This window comes from Carlito syrichta, unplaced genomic scaffold (assembly GCF_000164805.1).
Source record: "Carlito syrichta isolate Samal-C Ts95f unplaced genomic scaffold, Tarsius_syrichta-2.0.1 Scaffold303668, whole genome shotgun sequence".
Taxonomy (NCBI): Eukaryota; Metazoa; Chordata; class Mammalia; order Primates; family Tarsiidae; genus Carlito; species Carlito syrichta.
This window is the reverse complement of record NW_007247764.1, coordinates 670,951-683,151: the sequence shown is the minus strand read 5'-3', so window position 1 is coordinate 683,151 and position 12,201 is coordinate 670,951. Positions and strand designations below refer to the sequence as shown.

The 12,201-nt window shown below is 39.2% G+C and overlaps 1 protein-coding gene across 2 annotated transcripts in view; it reads left to right on the top strand.

Moving 5' to 3' along the window:
* YWHAZ (tyrosine 3-monooxygenase/tryptophan 5-monooxygenase activation protein zeta) overlaps nt 1-10,746 on the top strand; it is a 32,088-nt gene extending 21,342 nt beyond the window's left edge. For both annotated transcript variants that reach the window (XM_008058982.1, XM_021712848.1), the window contains 4 exons: nt 2,101-2,224; nt 3,032-3,195; nt 3,275-3,370; nt 7,161-10,746. In XM_008058982.1, coding sequence (XP_008057173.1) covers nt 2,101-2,224; nt 3,032-3,195; nt 3,275-3,370; nt 7,161-7,220 — 444 coding nt within the window. In that variant the 3' untranslated portion in view covers nt 7,221-10,746. The remainder of the gene's footprint in view (nt 1-2,100; nt 2,225-3,031; nt 3,196-3,274; nt 3,371-7,160) is intronic.
* Nucleotides 10,747-12,201: the final 1,455 nt, after the last annotated feature.

Below are 12,201 nucleotides of genomic sequence, written 5' to 3'. Positions count from 1 at the left end.
TAGAGATGAGGTCTCGCCAAGTTGCCCAGGCGGGTCTTGAACCCGCGGGCTCAGGCAATCCACTCACCTCAGCCTCCCAAAGGCGCGGGATTACAGGCTGAGCCACCGAGCCCGGCTAGTCTCTGTTTCTTAAGACCATTGTTTTTAAGTGCGTGTGGGGGGAGGAGGACCACTCGTAATATTTATTTACCTTTTTTTAAATTTTTTTTTTATTTGAGTCAGAGTCATATTCTCACCCAGGCTGCAGTGCAGTGACCACTGCAACCTCTACCTGCTGGACTCAGGCGTTTCGTCTGCCTCAGCCTTCCAAGTAGCACCATCTCGGCTAATTTTTTGATTTATTGTAGAGATGAGGTCTCACCAAGTTGCCCAGGCACTTCTCTAAGCTCCACTTCCCAAAGTGCTGAAATTACAGGTGTAAGCCACTGCACCTGGCTCCACTATTTTAAATGCAACTATCTTCTGCTGTTGAGACAGATCCCTCAAGCCATAGGTGGTAAAGAGCATGGTGTTCAGAGGACAGAACCCTCTTGCAGCTAAGAGAACTTTGAATATGAAGGTGTTGGTGTGGTGTAATAAAGTTTGCTATTTTAACCCAAACCCTCTTCTGGTTTCAGGCCAGTAGTTTCAAATATCAGTTAATCCCAGAAGGACTGGGCATGGTGGCTCACGCCTGTAATCCCAACACTTTGGGAGACTGAGGCTAGAGGATCTCTTGAACCCAAGAGTTTGAGACCAATCTAGACATCATAGGGAGACCTCATCTCTACAAAAAATTATCTAGGTGTGGTGGTGTATGCCTGTAGTCCCTGCCTGAGGCAGAAGGATCTCCTGAGCCCAGGAAGTTGAAGCTGTGGTGAGCCGTGACTGTTCCACTGCACTCCATCCTGGGTGACAGAGTGAGACTCCAACTCATATAACAATCACAGGAAACATTTCAGGTTGACTTTTCTCACCTTCAGCCACTCCTTAGAACACGGTATAGCTTGGGATCTACTGCCAACTTGAGTAAACACTAAGAGTTACTATTATATTTTGCATATAAGCAGGTAAAATGTAGATTAAACTGCCACCTTGTAGAATAGAATCCAAGAATTAGATACCTTTTTCCTTGTAAGAATTGATTTATTTGGGATGTTAGCCCAGTTAAAAATTGATTTCACTTTGATTCCCAGAGTATACTTTAACTCAGGAGGATGTAGAGGTGGTGAGAGTAGGTTTTTGTTTTTGTTTCATTTCGTTTTTAAGAAAAAGATTTGCCTAACTACTACTGGGATTATCTTTTTCCTCTACTGAAAATAGAAAGTCACTAGTTTATTTAGCCTTCCTCCCCCCATACAATGATCTAATTTTTTTTATTACTTTAAACAATAGAGTGTAAACAGCAGAGTATAATTATTAGCGTATTAGGGTTCAGATTAGCTTAAATTGTTATAGGTTTTTTTTTTATCCTGACTAAAAATAGCACAGGTTGTAATTAATAGTTCTGAACAAAATTTTATCGGACCAAAAAATCACTTTAATGAGATTATTTAGATCTTATAAAAGTTTTATAATCCTCCCACTGTCTTAGGAAAAATAAAACTTTTGAACATTTTATCTTTTGTGAGATTCACTTGAATTGTGCTCTTATAAGTGAAGTTTTGTTCCTCCTCTGGTATAGACTGCAGTGTTGTCTTATGTTATTAGTCTCAGTGTTAGTCATTCCTCTAGAGTCCAAAAGGTTCTTCTCGCGTTCTTTCTTTTTTCATATATCATGACTACATTTAAATGAAAAGTTTGCCCGCACATTAGAAAGTGTTCCCAAATATGAACTGCCGTGCTTTACTTTCATTGAAGTTAGCGTGTAACTATATGACAGTCAGGAGCCAGTATGCAGTTGTATCATCCTTAAATAATAAACTGAACACTAGCTTCAGATATTAAGTATTGCTACCCAAAGTGTTCTGCTTTAAACCACAAATTCATGGACCTGCTGTATTTACAGTTGTGTAGTACAAGTGTATAGCTTGCACTGTGGTATATGCTCTTTAGAAAAGTGCAGAGTCTTTCCATTTTGAAAATGTCTTATTCTTATCATATGTTTCTTTTCTTCCTAAGTCTCTTTTGGAAAAGTTCTTGATCCCTAATGCTTCTCAAGCAGAGAGCAAAGTCTTCTACTTGAAAATGAAAGGAGACTACTACCGTTACTTAGCCGAGGTTGCTGCTGGTGATGACAAGAAAGGTAAGCTATTTTAAACCAGCTGGTTGCGCATGTGGAAAATCACATGGTGTGGAGGAGTCTCTCAAGTATGAATACTTGGTTCTAATTGCGTAGAGCACTGAATGAGGAGTGGCAATGCTGTGGTGTTTTTTTGTTTTGTTTTTTTAAGTTCTGAGAATATATGTGCCACTGCCTAGTACTAGTATTCTAAATTTTATGCTTTTTGAAAATCCAATTTTGTATACAGGAATGTTTTTTTGAGTAGGAGTCTCACTCGGTTGCCCAGGCCAGAGCACACTGGCACGCTCATGGCTTCCGCAGCCTCGGCCTACTGGGCTCAGATGATCCTTCCACCTCAGCCTTCCAAATAGCTGGAACCACAGGCATATACCACCACACCAGGCTAATTTTTTTATTTATTGTAGAGACGAGGTCTGGGCAATTGCCCAGGCAGCCTCGACCTGCTGAACTCAGGCAATCCTCTCACCTCTGCCTCCCAAAATGTAGGTGTAAGCCACCGTGCCCAACTTTCTCACAGTTTTAAGAATTAGTGGTCACAGTGTAACGAGGAGCACTCAGTACAAACTAATTTTTAAAAATATAACAGTGATGACATAAGGTTGTTTTTATCTTGGCATTAGCCAGTGGCTACTGCGATGTTCTGGGAGAAGCATCATTTTTTAAAAAAATTGGCAGCCTTATTCAGTTGAGGTTGTTAGAGCTTAATATTTTAGAAGGCATATGAGATATTATTAAATTAAAGGTCTGGTTTGAGGGGCAAAGGTAAAATGTATACTTCATTGATACATTTTGGTGTGTCTTATTCAGGGATTGTGGATCAGTCACAACAAGCATACCAAGAAGCTTTTGAAATCAGCAAAAAGGAAATGCAACCAACACATCCTATCAGATTGGGTCTGGCCCTTAACTTCTCTGTGTTCTATTACGAGATTCTGAACTCCCCAGAGAAAGCCTGCTCTCTTGCAAAGACAGTATGTATTTTTCCTGTTACTTGGAAATTTAGCGATCTTTATGATTTGAGTACTGAGATGTGCTATTTTTAAATCATAGGCTTTCGATGAAGCCATTGCTGAACTTGATACATTAAGTGAAGAGTCATACAAAGACAGCACACTAATAATGCAATTACTGAGGGACAACTTGACAGTAAGTACAGAAAGCATCATATATGTCTAATATGGTTGAAGAAATTATGCTTTACCACAAGGAATATTTCTAGTCATTTCTTAATTAAATATAATATTTTTTTCTACTGTTAAAACCATATGAAGAAAACTGCCTTACAGAAGCTAAAATATTCAATCAAGAACTAAAAATGTACACTTTTATTAGTAACGTGTCTATTGAAATTTGAATTTTCAAAATAATTTTGTAATCCATGATTTTTGAACTTTATTCACATATACCATTTATCTTCCATTTCATGAGTGTTTTCATTTTAGTCACAGGGTTTCATTTTTAGTATAAAAAGTAAACTGAGGCTCTATGATCTATGGAATTCAAATGGAAGTCTTTTTTGAGTCAGGATCTCACTCTGTCACCCAGGCTAGAGTGCAGCATGATCTCTGCAACCTCAAACTTCTAGGCTCAAGTGATCCTTCCCCGCTTCTACGTCCTGAGTAGCTGGGATGACAGACTTAAGCCACCACACCCAGCTAATTTTTTTTTTTTCTTAGTAGAGAACAGAGTCTTGCTATGTATCCTAGGCTGTTCTCCAATTCCTGGTTTCAAGCAGTCTCTTGCCTCTACCTCCGAAGTGCTGGGGTTACAAATGTGAGCCACTGTACCCGACCTGGATGTTTATTTTGCCTAATCTCTTTACTTAAAAAATGACTTATTATGAAAGGTCATGATTGTTCTTCTTGGTAGGCTCCAGATTTATTAAAAGAAATGCAATGTCATCACACCAAAAAATCAACAGTAATTCCTCATTAATACTATATGTCTAAATAATGTCCAAATTCCAGCCATCTCTTTTGTCTTTTTAAAATTATCTTTTAAAGAAAGTTTGTTATTTGAATTGGGATCCAGATCAAGTCCACACATGGCAATTGATTTTATATGAGGGGGGACCCAAAAAAATCCAGAATTATTTTGGGGGGGGTCAGGTAATTTTTGTAGTACATGCTTCCCCAGCGGAAGATTTCCTAGGGACCCATCAGTGTCAGCGTGCTGGCTAGAGTTGTGAGAGGCTTCAGTAAACTTTTTTGGAGATTCTTTCAGTACATTTGCTCATTTCATGATGGGTCGTTTATAAGCATGCGTGTTCACACTGCTGAGCGTTCTGCAGTTTTTGACCAAAAAATGGCATGACCCCCGTGCCCCACCCTCCCTATTCACCTGATCTCACTCCAAGGAACTTGTTTGTGTTTCCCTGGATGAAAAAAGTCCTCAAAGGGAAACATTTTGCCAATGTGGAAGAGATGAAACAAAAAAATGGCAAAAGCACTAAAAGCCATCAAAATTTACAAGCTCAAAAACCGTTTTGAGCAGTGGAAAAAGTGTCTTGATAGTAGGTGTGTTGTATCAGTTGAAGAGTACCTTGAAAGTGAATGAAGTTTAATAAGCATGTAAGAAAATGTGCGATTTTTTATAAATAAATTTTTGGTCCCATGTGTGGCCACCCCCCCCCCCCCCCCCCCCCCCGTGTCTCATTGGCTCCTTGAGTTTTTTCATTCTTCTTCAAATAAATACTACATGTGAATTTTTGAGGCTTAGGTGAAAAAATTATCAAGTGCTTATTGTGAGTCAGGTAAAGAGGCAGGAATTGCAGACTGTAGTCTAGTGTTTTATTGGGTTTTGCTAGCTTTTTTTGGCCATTTCTCTGGGGATTGTGTATACTCATTTTATACGTTTCGCTTCCAACTTTAGTCCACTACCAATTTTCTGTAGACCAGTTCTATGTTCTAATGCTGAATGATCTCAGCAAAGAGGTTTTTGAACAGTATTGTATACTTGTTTATTATTAAATGCCTAAAATTATTTTAGTACAATTTGTTACTATCTACAAACTTTGAGATTTTTATTTTAGTCAAGAGAACAAACTGGAGTATAGATTTTTTTTTTTTTTTTTTTTTTTTTTTGAGTTGGAGTCTCACTGTCACCCAGACTGGAGTGCAGTGGCTGGCTGCTCCCGACCACCACAACCTCGACCTGCTGGGCTCCAGCGATCCTTCCACCTCAGCCTTCCAAGTAGCTGGAACTACAGGCGTGCGCTACCACGCCCGGCTGATTTTTTGATTTATTGTAGAGATGAGGTCTCGCCTGCGCAGGCGGGTCTGGAACCCGCGGGCTCAGGCAATCTACTCACCTCAGCCTCCCAAAGGCGTGGGATTACAGGCTGAGCCACCGAGCCCGACTTGGAGTATAGAATTAAAGATTCAAAAAGAAGAAGCATTTTAAATCTTAACTAATTTTAGTATTAAGAACTTTGCTGGTTTGAAGTGATGAGATGACATATTTTACAAGGTGTAGAACCTGAGACCTAGTTATTACTATGTTGTGTTCTCATCACTTTTTGAAAGGGCCTGATGGGAATATTTACTTCCAGCTGAATTTTGGTATCAGTATAGCAAGAAGAGCCTACTACAGTAACTGAGAAGAAAACCAAGGTTCCAGTTCTGATTCTGTCATTGTAGTCTTCTCTGAACCTTATTAGTGTCAGCTTGTTATCATTATAGGTTGATTGCCTTACACTGTCTGTCAAGAAAATAAATTTTCCCAAAATTTAACCTGGTATTTGAGCCTGAATCTGGTTGACCAAGATTATCAACACATTACTCTAAAAAGATAATATCTTGTATCAAACTTTGGTTTGTTTATACAGGAGATTGAAGAGTCCTTGGAAGTTAAAAAGAAACATTAAAGAGGGTCCACAACCATACCATCCTGAACGCTTCCTGTTTCATCTGATCTTGGAAGCTAGCAGGGTTGGACCTGGCTACTCCTTGGATGAGAGAAACATTAAAGACAATTTCATTTTGTCTTACAAACACCTTGTTTAATGGGAGCCCACAGTTTCCAGTGGGTCATTTGGTAGCTGTAAGTCCTTGGAAGTAGTCTTTTTTCCCAGGCCAGAGATATATTTGCTTAAGAAATGAAACTAATGGACGATTTGAAGAATAGGGAAATATATGTTGGAATTTTCCCCACTCATTTTTCAGTGTGTAGGTGTAAAATCATTTTGAATCAATCCTTTTATAATTCTGAAAATCACCATAGAATGGTTAAGACTTAAAAATTCAACATTGAAGCAGTTGAAATAATTTTTAACCTGTTAAAAAATTGTAGCGTAAATGAATAAAAATTCGTAATGGAATTCATAATCCTACTATGAGATGAAAGTTTTTCCCCTTTACAAGAATTTGCTCTGACCATTTATTTTTTAATCATGCAAATATACAATGGTATATTTTTCTAAACTAAAAATGCTCGGTAAGTTAGATTTGTAGTTTAGCTCAGACTTGGCGCTGGTTCTTGCGTTTCGTGGATTCTCTTTGCAGTGGGGGAGTCTACCAGGGGAGAGCAGTCAACCCTAGCTCCTTGAGCGTGAGCCAAATTAGATGATTCTGGTTTAGTTGGACTCAGCTAGTACCATCTCTCATATTGAACTCTTCGGGATAGTCTGATATTCTGAAACCTAATGTTTCTGAATACTTCATGGTTTTCTCTATTTCTCATCTGTGAATGACCAAAAATTTCCTGCATCTGACTGTTAGTTGAAGACAACTCTGCTGTGTACTTACCATGCTTACAAAATGATTAAGGAGAAAATTATCGTATTGAGGTGTTTGTGTATCTTGAAGCTATTTTTGGTGCGATTATCTTTTTACAAATGCTTTCCAGCCAACTAAAACATCTGGACTTTGGCATATATATGAAATTTCTTTTTTCCCCAAACTGAAACATGCTGAAAACTCTTTTCTTCTTTTACCAGTTGTGGACATCGGATACCCAAGGAGATGAAGCTGAAGCGGGAGAAGGAGGGGAGAATTAACCGGCCTTCCAACTTTTGTCTGCCTCATTCTAAAATTTACACAGTAGACCATTTGTCATCCATGCTGTCCCACAAATAGTTTTTGTTTACGATTTATGACAGGTTTATGTTACTTCTATTTGAATTTCTATATTTCCCATGTGGTTTTTATGTTTAATATTAGGGGAGTAGAGCCAGTTAATATTTAGCGAGTTATCTGTTTTCATCTTGAGGTGGCCAATATGGGGATGTGGAATTTTTATACAGGTTATAAATGTTTGGCATAGTACTTTTGGTACATTGTGGCTTCACAAGGGCCAGTGTTAAAACTGCTTCCATGTCTTAGCAAAGAAAACTGCCTATATTGGTTTTTCCTGGTGGAGAATAAAAGGGATAATTGGTTCCAGTCACAGGTGTAGTAATTGTGGGTACTTGAAGGTTTGGAGCACTTACAAGGCTGTGGTGGAAACGGATGTCTAGTGGATATCACATACTGAACCACGTGTGTCTGTGGCATACTCAGTCTCCGTGTGCACATCTTTGACTACAGCTGCAGGAGTGGTCCATTAGACAAAAGTTGTGGCCCAATTTACTCTGGATAAAGGCAGAAACGGTTCACATTCCATTATTTGTAAAGTTACCTGCTGTTTGCTTTCATTATTTTTGCTACACTCATTTTATTTGTATTTAAATGTTTTAGGCAACCTAAGAACAAATGTAAAAGTAAAGATGCAGTAAAAATGAACTGCTTGATATCCATTACTTCATGTGTATCAAGCACAGCAGTAAAACAAAAAACCCATGTATTTAACTTTTTTTAGGTTTTTTGCTTTTGTGATTTTTTTTTTTTTTTGATACTTGCCTAACATGCATGTGCTGTAAAAATAGTTAACAGGGAAATAACTTGAGATGATGGCTAGCTTTGTTTAATGTCTTATGAAATTTTCATGAACAATCCAAGCATAATTGTTAAGAACACGTGTATTAAGTTCATGTAAGTGGAATAAAAGTTTTATGAATGGACTTTTCAACTACTTTCTCTACAGCTTTTCATGTAAATTAGTCCTTTGGTTCTGAAACTTCTCTAAAGGAAATTGTACATTTTTGGAAATTTATTCCTATTCCCTCTTGGCAGCTAATGGGCTTTTACCAGGTTTAAACACAGAGTTTATCATAACAAAAATACTACTAATATAGCTACAGTTTCCAACCATGTCCCATGTTCCCCTCTCCTCCCCACCCTGAAAAAGGCAAGTTCTTCTTTTTCCTGGGGAGGGGGAGGTTGATCGGAAAGAGTAATAGGTTCCATGTAAAGTTTTGGCACATGGCGTTTTCTAACTTAGGAAGCCGCAATGTTCTTGGCCCATCAAGCACTGGGTAGCATTAACTGTAAGTTTTGTGCTTCCAAATCACTTTTGGTTTCTAAGAATTTCTTGATACTCTTATAGCCTGCCTTCGATTTTGATCCTTATTCTGTTTGTTGGGTGCACAAGATGACCTTCCTCTTTCAGCCTTGTCTTGCTACCGACCGTTCCTACTCGGTGGCCGTGTGCTTGGGGAAAGGCCGCATGATCTTCCCGGCTCCACTCCTTGTCTAGGATCCCTTCTCCCTGGCTTGCATCCCACAGGCGGTTCCTCATCCTCTTTCCTGCAGCTAATCTCTACCTTAGTGGACGAGATTGTGTTTATCTCCCTTGAAACCCTACCTTCCCCAAATGGTCTGTCATTGTCTGCCTTTAAAATCCTTCCTCTTTCTCTTCCTCTCTTCTCCAAATAATGACGGGGCTAAGTTATACCCAAAGCTCACTCTACAGAATATTTCCTCAGTACTTTGCAGAAAACACCAAACAAAATGCCATTGTAAAAGGTGTATTTTTCCCTTTAGAATGTAAGCTCCTCCAGAGCAGGGCCGCCGTCTTCTGTGTGTTCTCTTGTGCCTAGACACTGTAAAATGCTCAATAAATCCTGATGCCGGGAGGCAGCGAGGCTTGGTGACGAGGATGAGAAGCTGAAATCCCAAACACTGTTTTGTTGCTTGTTATGACCTCAGATTAAATTGGGAAATATTGGCCCTTTTGGATAATTGTCCCAGATATTACATTCAAATAAAAGTGCAATGGAGGCCTTGGGATCTTTATTTCCAGGAGAAAAGATCTGAGACACCTGGGGCAATGTGGTCATCTTCCCTCAGCTCTTCACCTTCACTGTTGATCTCTACTGACCCCCAGGCCACGGAGGTGATGTCTTCTGTATAGCTAAGAAGACTGAGTCAGCTACACTGAAGAGATGGGTCTCATTTGAGCAAATAAGACCTGAAATGTGTCATGTATGCTTATTTGCTATTTAATGTACATCCATCATCTAAACTAATTTGGTTCTGAAATAGTAGTATTTCACTGATGCTAGCTATTTAATGTTTTCTACACAGTAGTTCCCAAAAGAAGATTTTCCACCTGAGATTTTTTTGCTTTGGTATCTGAATAGTAAACCTGTTTATAACAATTTCCTTGATGGTCCTAAGTCCAGACTTCATGTCTGTTTCTGGCAATTTAACACGATAATGCCAGGAAACTGGGAAATCCAGTGATGTACTTTGGGTGTTGAGTATTGGAATTGTTTTTGAAAAACCGGCCACATTAGAGTTGTCCTTGGGCAAGTGGAGCCACAGTGTGCCTGGTGTGGACTTGCTCTTCCAATGCCAGCTTCTTCATGCTGTGGAAATCATGGGGGGAGGGATAAGAATCAGGAGAATTCAAATGGTTTAATTTTGGGGACTCAATTTGTCCTGTTTTCTCTACAAAATAGTCACCAGTCCTGCCATGGCCCAACGTGTGTTTTAAAACTAGTCACAGCCATTTTGGGAACTGCAATCTTAGATTATCTGGCCAGACCTCAACTTGGAGGAAACAAGAGTGCAACTTTGACTTTGGGAACTGTCAACAGTGAGATGTTTTAAAATCTTTGTGTAGAGTCTGGATGCAGGCCCAAGGACTTTGGAGATTTAAGCAGTGATGGCAGCATTTAAATAATGTATATAATTTCCACAGGGGAAAAGCAGTTTGGATGTAGGTGCATCATAATCACTGCATGAGGGCCTACAGTGTGTTAGAGGCAACCTGGTGCTATGTGTTCAGAGGGGGTCTTGCACATTCCCATAAGGAAAGGTCAGGAAATAAGTGGCTTTTCTGTGTTTTGTCTCAACACAAGAAATTGCAATGGTAGATTTGAAATAATACACAACCTTTAAAGTGCTGGCTGAGACTGGACACTCAGGTGATTGCTAGACTTTGATCTTTTTAAATGGGAAACTACATTAATAAAATACTTTTATGTGGCTTATAGCAGTCACATTCTGGTTAATTCTAGCTCCTCTAAGTCGAGAGACCTGAAGATAGATCATAAGATGATGTACAGCCATGACAGAAGGATCCGGAATGCAAATATGTTTAAGCACGGTTACCAGTCCAACTTCAATATTTGATTGTATTTGAGTATTTCATGAAAGCCAAAACTGGTCTAATAAAGTCTTGCTAGTATTAATTTCCAATTCCAGAGTTTAAAGTCTTGTCACTTTCCTCTGGTGCTTCATTTTCTAGCAACAGGACACTAGCTTGGGCCAACCAACTTGGAATTGGAGTCAAGACTTGGAGGATGGGATCCAGGTAGAGCTTATAGCACCTAAGAAGGGAGGAGTTGAGGAGACTCCCAGGTACTGTACTCACAAGAGGGCTGTGTGAGAGTATACACAAGTCAGCTATGTTTAGAATCACCTGAGGGAAAATTGCTTCAGTGTTTAGCCCCTGCCCTCAGTTTCAAGCATTGTGATTTTTTAGCTTGGAGATCAGGAGTGTACATTTTCTTAGCCAATATTCTCATGGGTATTTGTGATGCACGCTGTCCCCACAGCTGATGTCTGTAGGATGAGTACACATGAAATGGGAAAAAGAGAGTGCAAGACTATTTTGAGGAAAAAATGTCGTGCTATGTTGCCCAGACTGATCTTGAACTGGATCGAAGTGATCCAAGTAGCTAGGATTACAAGCACTGGCCACCACACCCAGCAAAAAAAGGTTATTTGTTAAACAAAAGGAGTCATCTGTAAGAAGCTTGTTAATTTGCTCAGTGGTTATTTCCCAAAATAGATTAAGGAGGAACTTGGTTTACTTTGGGAGCAGATGCTCTTTAAAATTTTTACTAGGTTGAGGAAAAAAGTTACACATGTATATGATATTGTGCCTTTTTAATGAATGCCATTTGTTTTATCACCCCAGTCTTTACATCAAAGTCTACAACAGGTAAGGGAGCAAACTTGGGTGAATAAAACGGTGAAGTGTAAGGACTCCTCAAATGAACACAACACTAGCTAGAAAAGGGAAAGATATATAAGCTAAACCAATATAAATTCAACTACATGAAAATTGACACCTGCAATTGAAAAGCCAAACAACTGAGACAAGGCATGCATTTTAGCCAACAAGAGATTGATACAAGTATATAAGGAGCTACAAATAAAAGGTGAAACTACCCAAGTAGAAAATAGGCAAAGATTTCGAACAGGCATTTTCAAAGAGAAGGAAATGTGGCCAATAAATGCATGAAGAGTTAATTAACCAGGGCAAGGCAAGCCAAAACCACAATAAGATGTCACCATTTTACCACCACTGGATTAGTATCACTTCAAGTCTGGCTGTGGAAGTGGTGTGGACAGCTGCGTGTTGCTGGTGGGAGATTACATTGGTACATCTCTTGAAAGCAATTTGGGATTATTCACACCCCTACATTACATCCCTGCAACCCAGCAATTCCTTCTCGGGTTTATTTCCTAGAATTCCTGAACATGTGCACAGGTAATCACAGAGGAATATTTGCAGCTGCACTGTTCAAATTAGCATAAACTGGTTATCATCCAAATGTCCACTGAAAGGAGGATGGGTCAATAAATTAAGTTTACCCAATGACATAATCTAACAATTATAGCCTAGTCACAGTTGAATTTTAATAA